Source organism: Anolis sagrei, chromosome X (genome assembly GCF_037176765.1).
Source record: "Anolis sagrei isolate rAnoSag1 chromosome X, rAnoSag1.mat, whole genome shotgun sequence".
NCBI lineage: Eukaryota > Metazoa > Chordata > Lepidosauria > Squamata > Dactyloidae > Anolis > Anolis sagrei.
The window spans coordinates 35,231,135-35,255,993 of NC_090034.1; the positions used below are offsets into that span (position 1 = coordinate 35,231,135).

At 42.1% G+C, this 24,859-nt stretch overlaps 1 protein-coding gene across 15 annotated transcripts in view; it reads right to left on the bottom strand.

Moving 5' to 3' along the window:
- The window catches only part of ARVCF (ARVCF delta catenin family member), a 537,576-nt gene that overhangs the window by 252,253 nt on the left and 260,464 nt on the right, over window positions 1-24,859 (bottom strand). For 12 of the 15 annotated variants that reach the window (XM_060785841.2, XM_060785850.2, XM_067473177.1 and 9 more), the window contains one exon: window positions 22,650-22,894. The exons of 2 other annotated variants lie outside the window; for them this stretch is intronic. In XM_060785841.2, the coding sequence (XP_060641824.1) occupies window positions 22,650-22,865 (216 nt within the window). In that variant the 5' untranslated portion in view covers window positions 22,866-22,894. Of the gene's footprint in view, window positions 1-13,502; window positions 13,610-22,649; window positions 22,895-24,859 lie in introns of those variants that run through there. One more of the 15 variants, XM_060785856.2, reaches the window with a different exon arrangement.

The following is a 24,859-nucleotide window of genomic DNA, read 5'->3' on the forward strand; positions in this document are numbered from 1 at the left end:
AATATTATCAGGATGACGGGGAAACAGCTAAGTTGTGATAACAGGCAAAGTAATTAAGAGAGAACAGAGGCAATTCATTCTTCAAAAGCATATCCCCCACTAAATACACACATACATGGCCTTTTATTCAGGAATTATGAAATACACAAATTGGCCAAATGCCCAAACAGTCTAACACAGAAATGTCTGAAAGGTGACCCACAAGGTCGGTTTGTGTTTGCAATTACACTGTGAATAAATGATATGCTGTCAATATTTTGAACACTTCCATGGGATGGATAAAACCTCAAAGGCAGCCTGTATGGGAGAAATAAATTTAAAATATACCAACTGGGCTTTAGAAAAAAACAAACAAACACTGAAGTGGGTGTTTGCATCCTTGTTTTTACTTGCCCTCTGCTTCTTTCAAGTGTGTTGTGCTGCTTCGAAGCTTGACTAAAAACTGATTTTATGGTAGTTTCTGCTTTAGCTAGCTTGATGGTTTTGTGGAAAAATAGGATACAATTTCTAGAAAGTAAATTGTGTTTTGTGGGAATGAAGACTCAAGGTCATGCTCAGACTCCCCCAATGTAGTAAGTAGTCTTTTGGACCTATGACCTATAGAGAAAACAGGGCCACATGAAGGGTTTGATATACTACTACTTCTTTTACAAAAAGTGACAACAAACCAGCAATTAAATGTTTGTTCTATTCTATTTTGCTTTAAGAACGCAGCAAACCTATGAATGCAGCATCAAAAAGTGTTTCCATTAGTCCAGAAAAAAATGCTCTATTATTAAATAGTTAAGATGCCTAGGAAAATGAAAGTACAAAAACTTGCTGCTATTCCCTCTTGTGAAAAATGCAATTAGTATTTTAAGCATGCCAGTACACCTATTTGGAGTTCAAAACCAAAAGGCAGGGAAAGTCATTTCGGTTCACTTCTGCTGATGGTGTCACCCAGTGCACTCGGCACCCCCTCTGCAACATATTTATTATTATCTGTTACTGTAATAAGGAATCATCAAATAGTACTCATCAAGTGATTCGGAACCCAAAGGAAAGTCACCAAAACAGCCAGTACTGAAAGGGTGAAGTCAGATTTTTGTAGAGCTGCTGGGTGAATCCAAATCTTCAGAAGAATGGACATGCAAAGAAAGCTTTCATTGTGAGCAATGAGTTCACAGAAAGTAATGCATTCCACTCTTATATATCAAAAACTGTTGGAAATGGCAACCTTCTTCAAGCAATTCAGACTGCTTATTGTATTGTATATGAGTGTATTAGTATGCAATTTTACCTTAACCCTTTGTTTGGGAGGGGCTACAGACCATGTGATCAGATCTGGGCTTGTACAGGACTCAGACTCCATTTTAGAACAGTATGCTTTTAAGAAGACAGTAGGAACTGTATGCTTAGAGACTCCATTGGACTTTCAGACTAGACAGAGACTCTATTAGAGATGCTTTGGACTATGGAATATTGATTATAAGAATGATGCCCTGTGTTACCTACACAGATAAACTATTTCAAATCTATTTGTAACTAGATTGATAAACAAAGTCCCTGTATGCTGAATACATGAAGTTTGTGAGTAAACTAACTATGTTACTTTTAAAGAAGTTTGCTTATTTTGTCTCTTGAGAGCATTATTTAAAGGCAAATATATTTTAAGGGAGAGAAGATTTTTTGGGGCAACTAAAAAGAACACTTCTGAAACTTTTGTGCATTGTCATATCTTTGTCCCTAACAGTTCAAAGACATATCTAGGTACATCAGTTTAACAGCTGAGAAACCTAATTGCTTTGCATGAATGCTATTTTCCCAGAAGATCATGACTCTAACAGGTCATGGTTTTACCAAGAGATTAGGCATAATTAACAAGTCATGCCTTTCCAAAGATCATAAAATCTCCAAAAGATTATAGATACTTCAATTTCCAAAAAAACCCCAAAACAAAACAAAAAAACCCCATTACTTCCACAGCATCCTCATGTATAAGCAGGGTTGGCCTCCAGCAAAACAGCAAGTGGCATCACCATCTCCCCATGTCAAAGCACACAGTTTGCAAACACAGACAGATTTGGACATATGAGGTAGAAAATACCACATTGGATGTGTGTATGTGCCTTCAAGTTGCCTGTTGACTGAATTTCCAGAGGCTTTCTTAGACATGGAATCCTCAGAGGTGGTCTTGCCAGTTCCCTCCTCTGAAATAGAGCCCATAGTGCCTGGTATTCATGGCCAGTTTTCCATACAAGCACTAACTAGGGATGCCCCTGCTTAACTTCCAAGTTCAGATGAGATCTGGCACTTTCAGGGTATTTAAATCCTACAAGCATCTCCCCATATGCCTGCCAGAAAAACACAACATCAGATTGATTCACAACCTGCTTCCCTTCCATGATATACCAACTCTGCTGCCCAAGAAGTCAGTCTCAATCTTCCTATTGACAGGGGTAGCCCTTGGGGTTTTGTGTGTGTGTTCAAGCACAGTCAGACTGTAAACTTAACTAGCATTTTCTGGTGCTGCTGCATTCCTGAATGATGAAGAATTCCCCTGGACTCCCCCTGCTAGTGATAGCAATTGTGTTTCCAATAATACTCTTTTAAAATATAATACATTACTCAGCCAAGTAGCCAAAAATGCTTATGGCTTCCTATTGAGTGCTGGAGACAAACAGGAGTTTCCAGCTCTGTAGAATAAAATGAGAAAAATGGCAGGAAGGCCAAAAGTTAGGTATGTCCAATAGGTCTTTTTTAATGTCAAATGTTTAAGACTCGGTGGAAAGGAAAAGTCCCATTTAGCCGTTCCTGGACATGCTACTTTGTATGCTTAAGGATCCTTTGTTCATTCACAATATTCAAAATGTGAACCTAACAAAGGGATACAGTCCAGTAGAAACTGTATCATTTGATGTTACTGAACATATAAGCTGGTCCAAAGTCTTAGTGAGGAGATAATTTTGGAAAAACAAACTCAATCTATCAACAGAACTAGGGAGAAAAACATGCTTGGTAAATCAACACTGCCTTCTGTCCAGACTTCCTCAGCCTGGACACAGTGTAACTACATATATAAAAACAGTTTATTCTTTAAGGAAGCAGGCTGTTCAGAGCCTCACCTACACAACAGATCCAAAGTATTTCTACATTCAGTAATTTTAGGATGCTTTTAGGATGTATAACAGATTGCAATGCAACTTCAACAATCAGGCATGGAACAGGCACAGAAACAAGGGCACAAGACGTTAGCTAAGAGGTTTGGCAGCTTCATAGGAATGCTGGTGATTCTTTGTATGCAGAGGTCTCAGGCTCATCTGGGATTTAAAGGTCAGACTTTGAACTTATCCTTAAAACCAATGGATGGTATATTTCTTCACCTGCCAACTGCATTGTGAATCAACTTAATTTTATTTTTGAAAATCACCTCTACACATGGTAGCATACACACTCGTATAGTCTGTCTACTGAAAAGTGAGCGCCCCTGAATTCAACAAGATTGAATTCCAAGTTAGTATACGTTATGCCTGTACCTCTAGAACATGTTGGGTGACCAATAATTATCTAGTCAGGCTCTCATTTGGACCTGCTTTGCTCTTTACCCAGCCACCACTTTCAAGTCAAATCCAGAAGTACTAATCCACAAGGTTTGGCGTGGCATTGAAGTGCACCCTTTGGTGCAGATTTGGGCACGCTGATGGGTACATAGTCCGTAGTTGGGACCTGCTGGGTTTCCAACCTGTGTGATAGGGCTCCTTGAAATGGAGCAACAACATTGAAGTCACCTTGAGTCCCTTCGTGGAAGAGAGGGTGGGTTAAAAAGTATTATTATTATTATCATTATTATTTGAAGCACAACAAGATTAGTACACAGCAAACAATATCATTATGCTGGCTGTTGTATTGGATCACACGTTGGACACTTCTGAGCCAATACAACAGCCAGCATAGTGATCTTGTTTGCAGGGTACTAATCTTGTTGTGTTTATAATAATAATAATAATAATAATAATAATAATAATAATAATAATACTTTTTTAACCCGCCCTCTCTTTCACGAAGGGATTCAGGGTGACCAATGTTGTTGCTCCATTTCAGGGATTATTATTATTATTATTATTATTATTATTTTGTTGCTGAGACAAGAAATCCCCCTTTCACTTCCCCTATCGGATTAATTTGCTAGACAGCATCTATTAAGAGTGCATGTGAATCAGACTGCAGGGATACAGTAAATACTTGGGAGGGCTTGGATTATACCTGGCAGAAGGGGGTTGGACTGGCTTGCCTTTATAGTCTCTTCCAATTCTTTGATTCTATAAATAGACCTACTGTATAAATAAAAGTCAGATTTTGGGGGCCAAAGTGATGGATTTTGAAGGGCATTCTTTAGAGAGGGGAAAAGTGCCAATGCTGACTCAGGGACCAGGAGGTTGAGCTGCATTGAGAGGTGGGTATTATTATTTCCCCATTCAGGCATTCAAAAGGCTAGAAGTGGCACTGTACCAGAGAGAGTAGCGGGGTTCCATGCTTCTTTTAGCTTCTCCCAAAACAGATTAATCTATCACCCTTTGTAAAGAAAAGGGGGGCTCCTTTTTTTAGATAAGAGTTTAGGTACAGTACTCACACTGACCCATGGTTTTTTGGGTCAATTTCTTGACTAAAATGGCTATGCATGAGTATTACACAGTAGACGTGAGGAACAAATCTGGAAAGCGCACTTGAATTATTTTTGGCACAAGGGTTAAAAAAGAGCTGGCATCTGAAGAGTGAAGGATGATGTTCCCTCTCCCTATAAGCTACACTCCACCATCACCACTTTCCTTAAATGGGAGCTTTCCCCCCTAAGCCTAACTAATGCATGAGGGCAGGCCAAGGAGGGAATGGCATCTGGGAAAGGAATTAAGACAATGGGAAGGAATAGATGTGTGTGATTTTATGATAGAGACAGAAAATGAAGTGCGTGGATGGATGCATATGTTCCAGACAGAGGAAGAGTGTGAGGTGAACTGATGAATGCAATGTGTATGAGAGAAAGAGAGAAACAGAACATGAGTCACAGGTATGTGTATGATGAGAGGAGACAGTTCCATCACTTGTGGTTCCAGCCTTGCTCCTTACTGGGCTGTTTCCACCAACACGTTACACTGAGGACTGTAGGCTCCGGGGTGAAACATTTCCTCAGCCTGACATATATGTTAATGAATGAGATGCCACCCATTGATGTTTTTGTGGCACAGCTATTCTCTGGAAATGATTTTAAAGGAAAGGTGTGTCTTTTCCATCATCTTTTCCAAGGACAGGCAAAGCTTCCAGGCAGGCTTTTAGTAACTGACTGGCTGCTGTGGATGGGGCTGCTGAATTTCTTTCTTTCTTTCTCTCTCTCTCTCTCTCTCTCTCTCTCTCTCTTTCGTTGTTGTTAATTTGGTGTCCTTTTAAAGTTTTTTTGATCCTGTTGTTGCTTTTACTATTATAAGGTATTGCATTTCATTTGTATATATTCTTAATCATGTTGTAAGCCAGCTTTAACTCAATTTGAAAAAGAGTGAAAGATAAACTAAACAGATGTATGATAAGCATTTTGCTTGCAAACACCTAATACAGTTCTCTCAAGGAGATGACAGGCTCAGTTGTCTACAATTTTAAAAAGTGTATCTGCTGGTGCTTCTCCCTCCACCTCTCCCCCACCCAGTCCTTTCTATTGGGAGAACAGCTACAAGTCACAACTGCTTCCAAGGAAACTGCAAGTAGCTGCTGGGACCAATTTTCTTTTTTTACAGTATTTCTAGGTAGGAAGGGAATGAGAAGCTAGGCTTCAATTCTTCCAGAATCAGACTTTTAGGAGGGTTATTTATTGCTTACTTGCTTTTATTTGGTTGTTAAATAGCTGCAACACACCTCAAGCCTTCTAGATAGATGAGGTGCTAAAAACTTACAAAGAAATGGTTTCTTTCATCCTGAATAATAACCAGAGATTTACTCCTAAAAAGAAGATAGGAAACATGGTTTCTCCCTTTCCCATAAGTAAAAGAACTTTGGGGGGGGGGGGGGGTGTTGAAATGAACTGGTAGTAAATCCAAGCCATGCAAAAGAAAGTACTCCTTGGCAGAATATGTAATTCACTTGCGGAATTCCAGGAGATGTTGAGATAGCCATTGAGTCTGATGGCTCTAAAAGGGAATTAGACAAATCCATGTTAGGGAGATCTGTTAATGGCTACTCGCTACAAGAGCTACATGTTTAGAGGCAGCACAAGTCCCTGAGGTGTGAGAACTAAAAAGGTTGACGCCAAAACACAGCGACTGAGAAGCAGAAGCATCCGCATGCTCAGGGGAACCTCTCACTTTGCAGAAGTACAAGCAAAATTTCACACAAAGCCAAATGGAAATGGCAGTGGGAATAAAGAACTCAAGCAGCATCACTGGTGCTAAGTGATTTATTGTAGCAGGAGCTTTTGTGGATATCGAAGCCATTTCTTTGGATGCACCTGCACACCTGAAAACATTGTGCTGAAATAACTCCATTAGCCTCAAAGTGCTGCTTAATTTGTCCATCCCCTCTCCACATAAACACATCACTTCAATTGTATGCTTAAAACAGTCTAAATACATTAATTGCTCTGAAAACAAAAAGGGTGTGCTTCTTGACAAAGAGCTCAATGAAGACTGGAGGAGGGGGTTCCCAGCTTGGAAGGAATTACTGGCTGCACTCTCAAAAGGAACACACCTATCAGGAGATGGGAATATGCTGCAATGCTTTTTGCAAGTCTGCCTTGTGTTACCAAATTGCACCTTCTGGGGAACAAACAGAAAGGGAGAACCCTCAACTTCACACCTTGCTTGTAGTACAGTCTCTATGTGAAACAGGTGAAATGTTCACTTGATCTATAAAGACTCTTCTGACAGCCATGATAAAATTACAGGTTGAGCATCCCAAACCCGCCAGAATCTAAAATTGTTCCAGTTTTTGCTTTCTCATGGCTCAATGCACACAAACTTTCCTTCATACACAACATTATTAAATGTGTTGTTTATGAAATTACCTTAAAGACATACACACAAGGTGTATAGAAAACATAAATGTCATGTCTTAATGAGACAGGCCACGTTATCACAGGATGTCTATGCCCTACACCACTGGAGAAATTATACTGTTTAGCCAGTATTGCACCACCTGACATCCATTGGGAAATAGCAGCCTGTAATGAAAGGATCAAGGCATTGACATCTTTGACCCATCCCCTGTTCGGATATCAGCCAGCAAGCCAATGCCTTATACCAAGAAACAGGTTCTTCCTAAGATCTACAGAGATACTTGCAGGAACACCTCAGCAAGCGAGAGTCCAAAAGTGGCAGGCTAAAACCCCGAACCTCAATCAGTGACTGATACCAGATGAGAGACTCCCCCATGGACACATGGAAGGCTGGGTGACTTGGAAGGCACTGAACAGACTGCACTCTGGCACCACGAGATGCAGAGCTAACCTTAAGAAATGGGGCTACAAAGTGGAGGCCATGATGTGTGAGTGTGGAGACGAGCAAACCACAGACCACTGACTACAATGCAGTCTGAGCCCTGCCACATGCACAATGGGGGACCTTACAGCAAAACTCAAAGTGGCCAGCTTTTGGTCAAAAGAAATTTAGTATAATGCCAAGTTTTTAACTTCGTTTGTAGTTTTTCTATATATTATAACTGTAGGCTCAATTCACTTCTGACACGATACATAAATAAATGTCTCCAAGATATTTAATTATGTATTTGTGTGCAAATAAGTTAATACAAAATCGGGGAGGGAGGAGGGGAAGAATCCCAAAGCACTTCCGGTCCCAGACACTTTGGCTAAGGGATACTCAACTGTACTGGGAAATTTTCCCTTTATGGCATCCTTGCTTTCATAGACTCAGGTTGCATGAGCATAGTTTAATTTACACACAAGGTAAACTGGAGCAGTAGTTTATAATTCTAACACAACAACAACTATGCCATCAAGATCCTTGGTGAAAACAGTTGGTGGTGTATGTTTTGAATACAATATTCACAAAGCTGTGATAGCCAGGTTGGCATTAACTTGTACTTCCCAGTCTATTGAGTGACACCACCTACTATACGGAATAATTTAAACAAAAGGCCATGGAAAGCAAAGAATACTTTCATCTGATCCAGGTGGCTTGCTCATCAACAGTTTATCCATGTGTATGGCCCTTTTCTCAACCTTTTAGTAAAAGAATATTTAATTCCATGCTAACTCTATAGAGCTGCCCTCATTCGGTTGGAACAAGAACCATCAGCCATGCCAGGTGGGCACAAATTGGTGAGAAGCACAAGACTTGCTCAGGTGTTGGTTTTCCCCTACTTCTCAAGCAGAGAGGAATTAATTACAAATGCTGCCAAATCCTTTCCAGCGGGTGCCTTCCTTGCCATTGATTTGTTCTCTGATTTGTATTTTTCTGCTCTAAAAAGAAACTCACATCACTGTCCCAATGGTCAGTACGCTTCCAAATCCTCAGCTGTTTTCTAGTTTTGCCAAGGGAGCTTTGAGAGTGTTGCTGCTAGCAACATGAACTGGATGCTCCTGCAGGTGTGTCACAAGTGCTCAAACGGTGAGCGCAAGTAGAGATAGCGCCTTCAGGTGATGTGAGAGAATAAGGGCCTTTCCCAACATAACTAATTAAAATGATTCTCTAAGACAGTGGTTCTCAACCTGTGGGTCCCCAGGTGTTTTGGCCTACAACTCCCAGAAATCCCAGTCAGTTTACCAGCTGTTAAGATTTCTGAGAGTTGAAGGCCAAAACATCAGGGGACCAAAAGGTTGAGAATCACTGATCTAAGACCTGGGCACTGGCTATCAAGGACCTGCGGTGGTGCAGTAGATTAAACCCTTGTGCCAGCTGAACTGCTGACCTGAAGGTCGGCGGTTCAAATCCGCAAGATGGGATAAGTTCCTGCCTGTCAGCTCCAGCTTCCTATGCGGGGACATGAGAGAAGCCTCCCACAGGATGGTAACACATCTGGGCAATGTTTCTGCAGATCGCCAATTCTCTCACACCAGAAGCGACTTACAGTTTCTCAAATAGCTTCTGACATAATAAAAAATCGTTTAAAAGGCTGGGCAAATGGAGAGAGAACCTGTATGAAATTACCTCACATAAAGTACTACCTTTGATTGCCTTTTCACATTAGATTAAAATCTTTTAACCTTCTAAGGCTATTTTCATCTGCCGCTTCTAGTGTGTGTATTGCCTTTGGCCCAGGAAGCAAGGGAAGCTGTGACTCTTCAGATGTTCGACTACAGCTTCCATCATTCCGTCCCCATGACTGTTGGCCAGGGCTGATGGGAGGTGTAGCCCAGCAACCTCTGGATAATCTCTGTCCTACTTCTGTCAATACAAGGCCCCGATCCAAAGACATACCATGGGCCAACCTTGCACATTGGCATGTATGTGCTGGGATGCAAGACCTAAAAGCAGTCTCCATTCCAGTGATGGGAGCAAGATAAGAAACAACTAGAAGAAAAAGAAAGGTTACAAAATGCCTTTTTATTTACAGAGAAGGTAAAAATGTTTCACATAAATAAGTCAATACAATTTGGAGTCTAAAACTCCAAACAGAAAAACTAAAGGAGGTTCATGGTCATGTTTCCTAGCTTTTAAAAAGGAAAAAAATGATGAAAGTAGATTTAGGGGAAACTCAACATTTGAAGAGGACAAGAGGAGAGATCAAAAATGTGCCTTGCTCTCATTCTGCAGCTGCTTCTAAAATGGTATTGTGTGCTTGTTTTGTTTTTCTCGGTGAGGCTGACAGCAACTCTGGGGGAGGACAGTACAAACAGGGAAATAGTACAGGAAGCAAGAATTAAACACTCACCCACAATAAGATTCAATCCTGGATGGCCCATGCCACCTTTTTAGCCTTTACACTTGTAGGTGTTTACCTAAAATGGTTATACTTTAATGGAGAAGGACCTCTCTGCCATACACTGGCAATTTGATGGGATCTGCTAGGGTATGTGAATTGGAGGAAGGGGATTTGTAATCACATTCCCCCCAGCCTGTGAAACCTCTCCTGCTGTACAATAAATGTCTTTGACAACATCCTGTTCAGGAGCCATCCATGTCCTTATAAGGAAGCCCCCTCTTACATTCATGGAGGGCTCTTAACATGTGAGGAATTCAGACTTTTAGAACTGCCTCAATTAATCTTGTCTCATGCACCATCCCAAAAGAGCAAAGGAAGCAAAATGCACATCTGTCTTCCCCTAAATGTCTGACAGTCCAATTGAAGCTGCGACACCCATCTCCCTTAGTCTGACCCTGATAAATAAGGAGTGTCATGGGAAAAAATTACCTCCAACACAGTTAAGGCAATAATAATTCCCCAATGTATGTGCCCCTCTGTGACCTACTCTCCACCCCATACCAAAAAGAAAAGAAATCTAAGACTGCAAGGTGTTCTATTAGTTTTCTTAACAATGTACTCCTTATCTCTGGAGTTGGGTACGCATGCATTTTCTTATTCTCGGTGGAAAAATATCCAAAGAGACAGATTTCTGTTGCTAACTTTGTATGCATTAACAGCTGACAGCATGCAAAGAGACAGCTGCAATAGTTTTAGGTCAGACGGTACAGAAAGGCAATGAGAAATACTTTTAGCTCTGGCAGCATCCACAGGTGTTGCGCTCCATGAGGAATACTAAGGAGGACACATTCCAGCAGGAGAGGAATACATATACAGCCACATGCACAGGTGTAAAATCACAGGCGTAAGGAGAGAAGGTATGCATGTAAAACTCAACTAATGCACCAGTAGAACCGGCACTCAAAGTTACCATTAAAAAAAACACACACACACTTGTGAACTGTAGTCTGGGGTGGGGGGTGCCTTCGAAATCACTTAAAATCACTCTGAACTAAAACCTCATCCCTTGAGAGAAGCCTTTTACACATATAACATAGATGCCTAGCATTGAAGCTTAACCATGATGCTCCAAGGCAGAACCCGAGAAATTGCAACAGTCACACTTGCCTCAAGCAGACAAGAGTTCTTTCTCCCACCATGGACGTTATTCCACAGGTATATATATATAAACCCCACTTGCTTAGTTTCCAACAGACTTCACAACCTCTGAGGATGCCCTGCCATAGATGTGGGCAAATTGTTGGGAGAGAATGCTTCTGAAACATGGCCAGACAGCCCGGAAAACTCACAGCAACCCAGTGATTCCGGCCATGAAAACCTTCGACAACACAAACCTGAGAAATCGTTCCTTTGTAATAAAGCAAGACTCTAAATACCAGCAAGTAGCTCTTACTCTGATTTTTATTTTTTTTTTACCTTGTTGGGTGTACCAACTGAAACTCCTTCAAGACACGATCCTTAAAGCACAGTAATGTTTCACAGTTGACAGCCATCTGCATTTATGTTTTAACCCTTCAATCTGATGCGATCTCCAGCAAAAAAAGTTAACCAATGAAGTAGAATTCCTCCCATTTTGATGGGTTTGAAATCTGCTCGGAGATGCCATGCCATGCAAGGCAAGAGAAAGAGAGAGACCTAGGGAAGTGCCTCCCGGGTCTCTGAGTGAAGCTCTTGACAAATATTGTCACAAGCCGAAAAGAAGAAAAACAACAATATTTCAGTCTCTCTACAGCAGAGAAAGGCACAAACCCTTGACTTAAATCAACTTTTCATTCTTTTGGAAGGAAAGGGATGCATGCTAATCAAACACCCAACAATCAAAAAGAGAGATCTTCCCAGGGATAGATAGGTATTTTTTCTGTTGGTGTGCCTCTTACAATTGAGGTGTCTTTGAATCAAAGAAATGTGGTGGTGGTTATTACAATATTAATATTCATAATAATAATACTGATGACAGGACACTCCCTTCAGTCAGAAACACCTTTTTGGTGGAAACATCCTTTCCCAGATTTCCAAGTGATTTCCTGTCAACAACAACAACTACAATGATGATACATTCCCTTCACTCAGAACACCTTTTTCATGGTATCACTCTTTTCAAGTGTTCTGAGTGAAGGGCATTTCCTGGATTTCATAACAATAAATAACAACAATATAAGAAACACCCTTCAACCAGACTGCCTTTTCAGTGGAAATGTTCTTTTCAGGAGTGAAGGGAGTATCTTGGATTTCATAACCACAATAAAATAATAACAATAATAATAACAATGATGATGATGACAGGAAACACCTTTCAGTCCGAACACCTTTTCCACGGACAGTCTTTCCAGATGCTTCGAGTGAAGGAAGTTCTGTGCTTTTAATAATAATAATAATAATAATAATAATAATAATAACAATAACAACAATAATAATAAATTCCTAATAATAATAATAATAATAATAATAATAATAATAGCATCAATATTGCAGATAGGAACGTCCTTTCTGTCCAAACACCTTCTCTATGATCAGTCTTTTCAGATGCTTTGAGTGAAGGGAGTTCAGGGCTTTTAATCTTAACAACAACAACAACAATACAGGAAAATAATAATAATAGTAATATTACAGATTGGAAACTCCTTTCAGTCCGAACACCTTTTCAGTGGGCAGTCTTTCCAGATGCTTTGAGTGAAGGGACTTCCGTGCTATTAATAATAACAACAATAATAATACAAGAAAATAATAATAGTAATAGTAATAGCAGCAATATTGCAGATAGGAACCTTTCAGTCCAAACACCTTTTCAGTGGAGTCTTTCCAGATGCTCCAAGTGAAAGGAGTTCAGTGCTTTTGGTGCAGTGGGTTAAACCCCTGTGCTGGCAGGACTGAAGACCGACAGGTCGCAGGTTCGAATCCGGGGAGAGGCAGATGAGCTCCCTCTATCAGCTCCAGCTCCTCATGCGGGGACATGAGAGAAGCCTCCCACAAGGATGATTAAAAAATCAAATCATCCAGGCGTCCCCTGGGCAACGTCCTTGCAGACGGCCAATTCTCTCACACCAGAAGCGACTTGCAGTTTCTCAAGTCGCTCCTGACATGACCAAAAAAAGTGCTTTTAATAATAATGATAATAATAATGATAATACAGGATAGTAATAATAATAGCAATATTGCAGATTGGAAACTCCTGTCAGTCCAAACACTTTTTCAGTGGGCAGTCTTTCCAGATGCTCCGAGTGAAGGGAGTTCCGTGCTTTTAATAATAATATTAATAGAGGTGATAATAATAATAATAATAATAATAATATTGCCGTCCGAACGCTTTCCCAGTGGGCAGCCTTTCCAGATGCTCCGAGCGAAGGGATTTCAGTACTTCGACTGGTAACAAATCCAGGAGGCTGCCTTTCCCAACAAGAGGAGTGGTCGCCGTGCGACTGGCGAGAGGAGACTCCCTCCAGGCAGAGCCCCTTGCCGGCGGGGACCCTCTTGCCACGAGCTGCCTGCCTTTCCCATGAACGCCCAATGCAAGCAGCCCCCTGCCTGCCTGCCTGCCTGCCTGCCTGCCTGCCTGGCTTCCTCCTCGGCTCCCCTCCTTGGCCGGAGGTCCGGGGGCCACTCACCTGGGAGAGTTCGGCCGGCATGGAGGCGAAGGGCCGGGCCCGGCGGCTTCGCCCGAAGAGCCCCGCGAAAGCAGTGCCCCCCTCACGCCCCCTCAGGCCGCAGTCCTGGCAGCACGACCCCAGCCGGGCAAGCCCCGCCCACGACCCCGCCCCCGCCGGCCCGCCAAGCTCCGCCCCTGGCTCCTCCCCGCCTATCGCCTACCCCGCCAGGTGTTTCGGACTCCATCTCCCAGAAGTCTCGGCCGGCTCGGTCAATGGCAAAGGCTTCTGGGAAGGGAAGTCCACAACACCTCGGGAGGCTTTGCGAGCTGGGGAAAGTGGCTGCTGCCAAGTTGGGTCGAAAACACTAGCCCCTTCTGCGCGGCCATGGAAAATCCACATGATCTGCTCTGGACTGGATTATTTGGCAGTGTAGACCAAGCGTGGGCAAACTTCGGCCCTCCAGGTGTTTTGGACTTCAACTCCAGTAGGCTGTTAGGAATTGTGGGAGTTGAAGTACAAAACACATGGAGGGCCAAAGTTTGCTCATGCCTGGTGTAAACTCATAATAATCCAAAGCAGATCATGTGCTTTTATCTGTTTTGATAATCTGGATTATATGGCAGTGGAGGGCCCCTTCCACACCGGCCCTATATCCCAGGATCTGATCCCAGATTATCTTCTTATCTCAGATTATCTGACAATGGTGACTCAGGGCCCTTCCAGACAGGCACTATATCCCAGGATCCGATCCCAGGACATCTTCTTATCCCAGATTATCTGGCAGTGGAGACTAATATAATCCAGTTTAAAGCAGCAAACCTGGGATCACATCCTGGGGTATAAGGCCTATCTGGAAGGGCCGCCTTCCACACAGCTGGATCACATCCCACATTATCTGCTGTGAACTGGAATATATGGCAGTGCGAACTCAGATAATCCAGTTCAAAGCAGATATTGTGGAATTTTATGCCTTGATATTCTGGATTATGTGGCTGTGTGGCCTCGTATAATCCAGTTTAAAACAGATAATCTGGGATCAGATCCTGGGATGGAGGGAAGTAGAAGGGGCCTAGAAGGGGTCGCTGGAGCTAATCACACTCAAGCAAGCTCTACCCAACCTGAGGCCCTCCAGGTGTTCTGGACTTCAGCTCCCAGAATTCCTGTCCACTGAACAAGTTGGATAGGGCTTCTGGGAGTTGGAGGCCACACTAGAGCATCTATCCCAGGTATGGGCCAACTTTGATCCTCCTCCAGGTGTTTTGGACATCAATTCCCACCATTTTTGGACCAACAGATAGCAAGGCCTGAGGCCCCTTCTACACTGCCATATAAACCAGATTATCAAAGCAGATAATCCAGATTATCTCATTTGAACTGGATTATCTGAGTCTACACTGCCATATAATCCAATTCAAAGCAGATAATCTGGATTGTATATGGCAATATAGAAGGGGCCTCAGTTGGGCCCCAAGAGTTGCAAAGACTGAAGTAAGGTAATTCAAAAGACCCGACCATATTAAATATGGCCTTTGTCAGCTGTGGCTAGCATGTGCGGGTGTGGTAATGCTCAATTGGGGAGATCAAGAAGACCTGTCATTCTGATGCCTTACATTTACATTCTGACATCCTACTAAAATTTGCTTAAAACTTCATAACCACATTGTGGAAGTCCAAAACACCTGGAGGGCCCAAGTTTGTCCATGCCGGCCCTAAAACTTACAAATCTGAAAAGGACCAACGTACTCCCAGTGACACCACAGAAGGCCACTTCACCTAGCAGCTGCCAATCCAATCACATCCCAGAAGGCCACTTCACCTAGCAAGTCTTTGTGGCACAGACAGATAGACGCACACATATACATATACCCATGATGCTTTTAGTGAAGATTATATGAGGCAAAAAGTGCATCTTAGAATCAAAGAAACACTGTATTCAGTCCACTATTATCGCCAATTCCCCATGGAGGGATAGATGTGTTATGAGAAAGTGGAAATCACATTCTGAGGTTGATGCTGCCATGACACCTAGAACATCCCGCCGTGGGAACCTGAACATAGGACAGTGTGCCATATCGATACTTTAACTGGACAGCTAGCAAGGAGAGAATCTTCAAAAGCCAGAGCTCCCAATGCAAAGAGACAACCAGGGTGACAGATACCAAATGTATTTTACAAGCCGGTCCTATGAAGCAGAAATACAATACCACTCACTTTCACAGTGTTCATTCTTAGCGAACCAGAGACAGGATTGCAGTCAGGTCCGATAACTGAATTACCTCATTTAATCACCTGGTTGTTTTGAATGTCTGTGTTTTTAAGACACTTTTCCCCCAGCACTGTGTTAGAAAAGAAAGATAAAATGCATCTTGGTGACGTGATTTTGCATTTTCCTTGGGGACATAATTATGAGGGTTGTCATGATGCCCTTGAAAATGGCTAGGAATTGGTCCCAAATGTTCTTGCGGCCACTTATTGGATACTTGATTAACTGAAAAAAGGAAGATTGCTGCATCATTGAGGTCTCCGTGCTCCTCAGAAATGGAGCACACAACTTGTCATTCGTTCAAAGACTACAGTCGTGCCTTTGCCAAAAAAAGGCAACCATTATGCTATAATGTAGTCAATTTCATGTTGTTAAGCTACCCTTCTAAATGGAGGAGAACAACTAAACAGGTAGGAAGATTATCATGCCCTCCTTGGTTATATTGCGTCATGACCAACTTACATCCATTTATCCAATTCAATTTCATGTACAATAATTTTGATTTGCCCTGGACACATGCATCAACATGTGCAGAACTTACAGTGACTGTGCTAAAAGGGAATTTCAAAGATGGGACCCAGCAGGAGTTTGCTGAGATGCCACTGACCCATTGCCTTTGGAAGAGGAGTGGGATGCAAAAGTGAGGAACCAAATACATTCTAGCAACCAGTAACCTATAATAGCATATTTCATATATAGCATAAGGTTTTTTTATTTGAAAAAACTATCTTAGCTCCGAGATAGGAGGAGGTATGAGATGATTATGCAAAGCAAGGCTGGAAGCCAAAATAAAGGGGGGGGGGAGGGTACGACGATTATGCAGTGGCAGTTATTACAGTGAATTGCAGTATTGGTAACCAGAGAGTAGTGGCTATATGTGTGAAAGGTAGCCAAACATTTCCTTGCAAGAGGATTAAGGTTACTTGGCCTGCACTCAATGAATGGAATGCCAAATCAAGAAGCCAGGCCACTACATCCATGTTTCCCCTTCTTCCCTTCTTCCACTTTCTTCAGCATCCAGTGTCTTTTGATTCTCTCTTGGCCTCTCCTGAAAAATCTTTCCACTGTTTGGGGTTAATCTGTGCTCACTGCATCAAGTAACCAGCTAGGAACTTAAGATCTTCTGGAGATGCCCTGCTCTTGATCCCGCCTTCGTCGCAGGCGCACCTGGTGGGGACGAGAGACAAGGCCTTCTCAGTGGTGGCCCCTCAGCTATGGAACTCCCTCCCTATGGATATTAGATCGCCCCCCTCCCTCCTGACATTCCAAAAAAGAGTAAAAACCTGGCTCTTTGAACGAGCGTTTGGAAATGCATCGGAATAGATAAACATGGAACCAGAAAAGAGTGAATATGGAACAGTTTAAACAATGCTTCTGGAAAATGAGTTAACAGGAAGTCACTGGTGATTACATGTTTTTAATTATTCTGTATGGTTTTTATAATATGTGCTACATGTTTTTAATTGTGTTTTATGACTGTTATGGCATCAAATTGCAGCCAGTTTGTAAACTGCCTTGAGTCACCTTTGGGCTTAGAAAGGCGGCATAGAAATGCCGTAAACAAACAAACAAACAATAAGCTCAAAGAAAAGAATGAGACTTTGAAAGGCAGTAAATTTTGATGCCTTCCTAGAGTGTACACTGACACCTGAAGCATTGGGACCGATGCCTTCCATGCATAGAAAACAAAGCATAGAAGCACCTCTGCAGGAGTCTACCGTATACCATGCAGCTGTGGACAAGTCTACATAGGGACCATCAAACGCAGCAGCATTGCCCAGATACGAATCAAGGAACGCAAAAGGCACTGCAGACTAATCCAACCAGAGAAGACAGCCACAGTTGAGCACCTGATGAACCAACCTGGACACAGCTTATTATTGGAGAACACAGAAATGCTGGACCACTCTAACTAGCACCATATCAGACTACACAGAGAAGCCACTGAAATCCACAAGCATGTGGAAAATTTCAACAGAAAGGAGGAAACTATGAAAATGAACAAAATCTGGCTATCAGTATTTAAAAAACTCTAAAATCAGGACAGTAAATAAAGAGCAACACTAAAAAAACAGGGGAATTCCAGACAGGAAACAATCAGGGCCAGCTAACATCTCCCAACAAAGGAGTCCCCCAGGCAGGAACCAGCCAGGTTTTGAAGCTGCAAGGCTATTCAATGCTAATCCAGCTGGCCAATAGCAACATCCGCACTTGCCTTAAACAGACAAGAGTTCTTTCTCCCACCCTGGACATTCCACAGGGATATAAACCCCACTTGCCTAGTTTCCAACAGACCTCACAACCTCTGAGGATGCCTGCCATAGATGTGGGCAAAACGTCAGGAGAGAATGCTTCTGGAACATGGACAGACAGCCTAGAAAACTGACAGCAACCCACTATTATTTTCATTTGGAAGGAATGGTGCTACCTCAGGAGCATAAATGGTGAATCCGTTCGCATAAATCCCACTGATTCAATCAGTCAATTCTAGTTGGGGGCGCCAAGAGGATTCAAGCCAGAATGTTTAATTCAGGCTTTTTTCTGAACAAATCTCAGCTGCTCAGATATTCCCTTCATATTATGGTGCTTTGCCACAGGAGACATTTCTACCTAGACGTGAATTCACACGATAGCTTAAAATAGGCGACTAAAGGAATAAATTCACAAAAACTTGAATCGGTTCGCACAATGAGGTGGCAAAAAAGCTGAATGTGAAAAATGTACACCGAAAGTCGTCTTTGTAGCTCCCACAACAAGGCAGTAAGCACAGATCCAATGCACAAGTGAGATTTACAGCTCCAAGACAGCGTTGAAGGGAAGAAGATCCAATGCTTTGTAGGTCCAGAGCTAGGCCGCCCTGAGTCCCCCCTCGGGGGTTGAGAAGGATGGGGTAGAAATGTTGGAAATAAAAATAAATAAATAAATAAATAATAAAGGAGAGCGTCCAGCTCCTCACTTCACTGAGGAGACCTTTACTTCCACTTTCTATGTCTCCCTCTATGCCTCAGCTTGTAGCAAGCACAGAAGACAGGGACCTGACAGAGGGAGCCAACCTTGTATCTGCATAGCCACGCATATCACTATCTTCTTTTTGGGGTACAGCTTATATTGTGCAAATGCTTTGAAATCCTGCTACAGCTTATTTTATGTATATGTCTTATTTTGGGGGAAACAGGGTATATGTCACCACCAGATTTGGCTGTTCTCATTGATGTCCATGGCATCATCACACTAGAAAAAAAATCCACTTAAAATCCGGTTTCTGCCTCCTGCAGAATTCTGGGGTTTGAGGTTTATTGAGGCTGTTAAAGGCTAAACTACAAACCCCAGAATTCTGCAGGAGGCAGAAACCGGATTTTAAGTGGATTTTTTCTCTCTAGTGTGATGAAGTAGATGTTGATTTCATCCTGAGCATTAAACAGAAAGCCCAAAGATAGAATATCACTGAATCAAGAATATCTCTGACATAAAGCTTTGGAACTGGCCGGGGGTGGGTTGGGGCAGAGGGAATCCTTGCAAGTGAAACTGTTGCAGAAACACCTACCACAAGGAGAAATGACTGGCCATTAGAAAACTGATACAGAAATTCCTCTCTCCTCAAAAACAATGGAGCATTTAGAAGATAGTCACAAGAACAGCTTTTCTTGAACTGTGTCTTTCTAAGAAAGACAAATAATTAAGTACCTGATGGCAATGGATAGGATTCAACAGGGGTAATTCTTCAATACCTGGCTTACAGTAATATCTTAACTTTCCAAGCATGCTCCATAGTGGCCCTGATGTACCCTTGCCCAGAGACTCTGTGGGCAATGTGAAACACCAGTCCAAGCTACTGCTTACTGGAGTACAAGTGAAGAGGACACCGGGGAAGGTCCAACACAGGTACTAGATCCCCAGTAGCTGCTCAGGGAGGTCAGTTGGACATGCTGACCCAACTAATGCTGTGTCAATGAACAGCATCCTCTATTTCTGTTTGTGAACTATAAATGGGTATCTCACTACCCTAATCAGGAAACAAATATCTGAACCAGAAGGTACTTCAGAAATATCTAGCAAGGTATTTGTTTATATGAAACTGTGAAGCACTCTGACATACTAAAGCAGTGGCCCTCCAATTGTTTTAGACCTCAGTTCCAGGAATTCCTGGCCATTGGACATGCTGGCTAGGGCTTCTGGGAGTTGGAGGCCCAGACCAAAAGTTAGGCAGCACTGTTTAACTAAAGTAGTGGTTCCCAACCTGTGGTTTGTGGGCCACCAGTGGTCCACAAGGACTAAAATATGATCAGCGACCTCCTCATTACTACACCGTTGCAATGAGAGTGACTGTTCTCGCAAAACCCTCTTCTAGTGCAGAGACTTATGAAATATAGTTTTTTTGTGGGCGAGCAGATGGTGACTACTGGATGGCATATGTTATGTATAAGAAACTAGAGCTGATGTGATCTATCCAATGCAATTTTCTCTATCACCACCCCAAACAACCAAACCGAATCTAAAGTAGACCAATAATTGATTTGTAACCCTTTAAGTACTAGTGTTGGAGAGTGGTCCCTGGTCAAAGTGGTCCCTGGTCAAGTGGTCCTTGGTCAAAAAAAGGTTGGGAGCTACTGAACTAAAGGGATAAGCAGAACAGATCACCCACCCACTCCTCTGTGTTAGAAACCACATGTATTGTTCATTTAAAGTATTTGTAGACCACCCCGGCTTGTGAATACAAGGAGCATCACCAAATTACGTCACAGAGAATAAAAACGAACCAGAAAACAACCCATTCAGTACCAAACAACTGACAGAAAGGAAAATAATGGAACTAGGTGACCCGCATAATTCAACTTAGAATGCCTAAGCAAATAAAAAAATAAACCTCTCTCTGTAAACATTGTAAAGTCAGCACTAGTAGTACTCTGCAGGGAAGGTATTTTGCAGCTGGGGCATCATTATATAGTGCACGCTCTCTTTTGTTGTCACATGGCACATTTTCCCTAAAGTCCAAATTTTAAGACAGGGGTAGGAGTGGTGCACTTTGCAGAAAGTAATAAAAGAGTGGCACAGGTAGATATGTATACAAGTCACGACAGACATGGCCTGATACTATTTCTGCAGTATGTTCCAGCAATCACTTGGAATACCTGTGGCATATGCAAACAAAGAGAAATGCTAAATATTCCTCAGAAGGAAAAAAAACACTAGTGTACAAGGCAACCCTCAAACAGGCATCAGACACGACTTCCTACCATATGGCATCTCATATAAACAACTAACCAGATGAAGTTTACACAATAAAACTGAAATTGAATAAAAACAGTAATAGACCACCATCAGAAATGACTGCTATGCTATGCAACAAACGCTTTCTATGAACTCAGGTGACAGATGGCATCATTTTAATATTGAAGTATTGATAGACAAGGAAAACTAGTCTATCGCCTTTATGAATTCATTTCCATCTCATCCATTCCATTAGAAGCTCTTCAGTATTATAACTAAGTTTTCTGCTAAGGTCAAGTCCTATAACACATTCCCTCCTTTGACTTGGACCTACCTGTGGATGATCCATCCAAGATCTCCTTGTGCTGAAGATTCTGTTTCAATTCCAATCGTCTTGACCAAGCCTTGAACAAAAGCATTGGGTGCTTCTGGGCAAACAGCTTATATCTTACCACTTACCACTCAAGTCCACTTACCTGGAACTGAGTTGGTTGTTTCTTCTCTCTAGACAGAACATGGCTAATAGATTGCACTTCCTGATTCCATCTCTCATATACAAATACACCCTCTGGCAATCATTTCACATCTTCCACTTGTTTTTCCACAACTTTGAAAAACACTTCCCCATGCCTAGTATTCAATCCTCTAGTTTTTCTTGCCTTGAAGACCATCATTAACTCAGCTATCTATCTGGACAGATCACAACTATAAGATCCAACACTTGACTAATGCTATGAAAGCTAAATAGCTCATTCAACCAACCAGGGAAGGCAGAGGACACACTACATTCAGCTATGTTCAGGACTTCTGTATGACATCTTCTGATTTTACATGGCAATGCTCATTGAATAAGCTAGTGTTCACAAGCCTCTGAATCCTGAGGAATATAGACTAATTTTTAAAAAATCCAATCTTCTACCCATTAAGTCTATAAAATCACACTTCCACGCATGTGGAGAGTGTATGATTGTACCTCATGGGCTGGGACAAGTTGAGTAAGGTCTCCAACAGTGTAGGACAGCGCTTCTCAATCATTTTGTATTCCAGATGTTTTGAACTTCAACACGAGCGAGCACTGGGGCTTCTGAGTGATGATGTTTGAAATATTTAGAGCATTGCTTCTTAAACTCTGGGTCCTGACCCCAAATAGGGTCCCCTTAGCTCAATGTTAGGGTCCTAATTTTTTTTGGCAACAGTGAATGTTTTTCACCACAATTTAAGAGAGATATTGACTCTAAGCTGGAACGTGCCTAGAGCAGGACAACTAAAATGATCAAATTTTTGGAGACCATTAATTCCTCTGAGGAGCATCTTAAAGAGCTGGGTATGATTAGCTGCGGAAGAGAAAGTTGAGAGGCGATATGGTCGCCATGTTTAAATATCCAAATACTTCTTGCATCTAACCTCCTCCAGCCCTAGATAAACAAAATCTGACATGAGCTGTAGTCCAAAACAGTAACTTTTCCCATGTCCTGATTCCCCTTCTTGTGTAGGTAAGAACTGAAAGATGGCAAGGTGATAATGAGAGAAAACATCATGGTTGCTTCACCGAGATCTTTAAAGGAAGGGCAACATATTAAGGATGGGCAACTCTTTCCTAGTGCTCATCGACATCTGTAACTCTACACATACATGCACACACTTAGGGGGATGATGGGCAATGCAGTCACAAGTACAGGGAGCAGGCAGTTTACCTGCAGGACCAGCTGCTGCCAGGCAGTCGCCAGGGGCTGGCCGCTGCCAATGTTGCACATGCTCACACGGTCCGAGGGCTGATTGGCGCGTTCGAGTTGCAGGGAGACATTGCGCCGCTCTTCTTCAAGGGCCCGGGTGAGCCGCTCAAAACGAGCCTCTTGCTCTTTAACGGATGCCAAAATGCTGGCAGCGGACCTGATATCATAGTCATCCATGACTGGGCTCAAACTGTCTTGCCTGTTAACTGATATGGACAAATGACAAGGGTTTTAGGTAAAGGGTGGGGAGGACAGAGGTCAAAGGTCAGGAGTTGAAAAAGAAGTTAATTACTCCACTACATCAGACTTGTGCCAAAAGCCACCAACCCGCCATGTTTAGAAAACATTTCATTTCCACACATTTTTCTACCAATAGCATTGCACCATTTTTTCTTCCAAATATGCATGCCACCTTAAACAGAATTTAGATTTAACTCGTCTACTAACTTTTTTAGTATAAACTTCTATCTGACAAGAGATGTTCACATTTTTCAGGAAAGTAATTTCACTATGCAAACAATAATGTACTTTTAAGAAGACATTAGTCTCCCGTTTTGTTCTCCCCCACCCCATCCTGCTGTGTGACATCAATTATTTCTATACTTTTTAATTCACATCTGGAGTCTTTGACTTTTCATAGCACAGACGGGATCAAAATTAACTCTTTCAAATCAGCCAAAGCTGTTCCTGAAAAGTCTCTCTCTCTCTCAGGAGGTAGAATGAGGCAGCCGCCTCAGGCAGCAGATTTAGGAGGTCATGAAAGAGCCATAGATTAATATTTGTGTAATCTGTTTTTGCTTTATCCTTGCTGCCAGAGACAGAGGCTGCTCGTGGAATTTGTTACCTCCTAAGCCAAAATAACTTCGCTTCTTTTGAGCAAGTTGTGTTTTGACTTTGCTGACTACATCTGGGGCTAGGTCTGTACTGACACCAGATCTGGAGGACAAGAAGGCTCTCAGGGTGGACCAAGGTTTACAGTGACATAACAGAAGTATGTGGGGACAAAGTCAGAAGGCAATGCAGTTCTAACAGCTATGCTTGTCCATGTCCCCAAGTGACAGCCATTTTAAGTTTTGTATTCCACATACGAGAAAAATAGTACTTCCTTGTGTAAGAAACCTTAGGTCAGACATATTTACTTGAGTAGGCATTTAAATGAGAAGGGTTAGATCACTGCTTCCTAAACTGTGGGTCCCGATGCCAAATGGGGTCCCTTCACTCATGAAAAATTTGGCAACAGGAAAAGGTTTCTGAATGCCACCTAGTGGCTATTTTAGGCTTTGACATGAATGTGTTGCTCAGCATTTACAGTGAACTCTGTAGAAAATGCTTAAGTTGTACTAATAAAAAGGAAAAACAGCCTGTTTAGCAAGCTTTGCAAATGCTGATTTATTATCAATAAATGTTCAACTTTTATACCTATTTTATATACATAATATTTCTCAGGCAAAAAGGGATCATGAGTGGAAAAAAGTTTAAGAAGGCCTGCTGTAAGAGATACATAAGTGTCTTCCCAAACAGCAGAGCCTCATTCTATCATCAACCTTTGTTTCACCACCCCCTTGTTTCTTAGTGGAAAAGTTTAAAAATCCTTGGGTTAAATTATGCCCATCACATTGGAGTGATGTGGGTTTTAATCCAACACATCTGGAAGGCACTAGACTGGGGAAGATACCAGGGTGGATGTCCCTCCAACATCACTGCCACTGTCTGCTCCTCAAAATATTTGCCATCATGACAAATGTAGCACAAGGCTGACTGACTAGTCTTAACGTGAAGATAATTAACACAGAAATTGCAAACATGTCACACTGTGTAATAACAAAGTGCTGTCAAGGTGATAAATAGAAGTATACACTGACAGACTATCAAAAAGCAGGAACATGTGGAGCATAGATCCCCATGTTCCATGGTTCCATCCTTATGCAAGCAAAGGTGTAACCCTCCCTGTTATCAAGGCTCATTTCTGAGAAATGTATCATCTGATCATTATTATTGTAAATCATGGTTCTAGCCCTTATAATTGCAAAAAAAAATTGCTCAAAATCTCAGAAGCCAAAGTGATAGATGGAATAAAGGCTGGGCTTTAATATCTATGTTTGGCTTCTTATCCATTGCCACTAGCATCACAACTGAAACATAATAGATAAAGTGGAAGTATTTCTGAATAT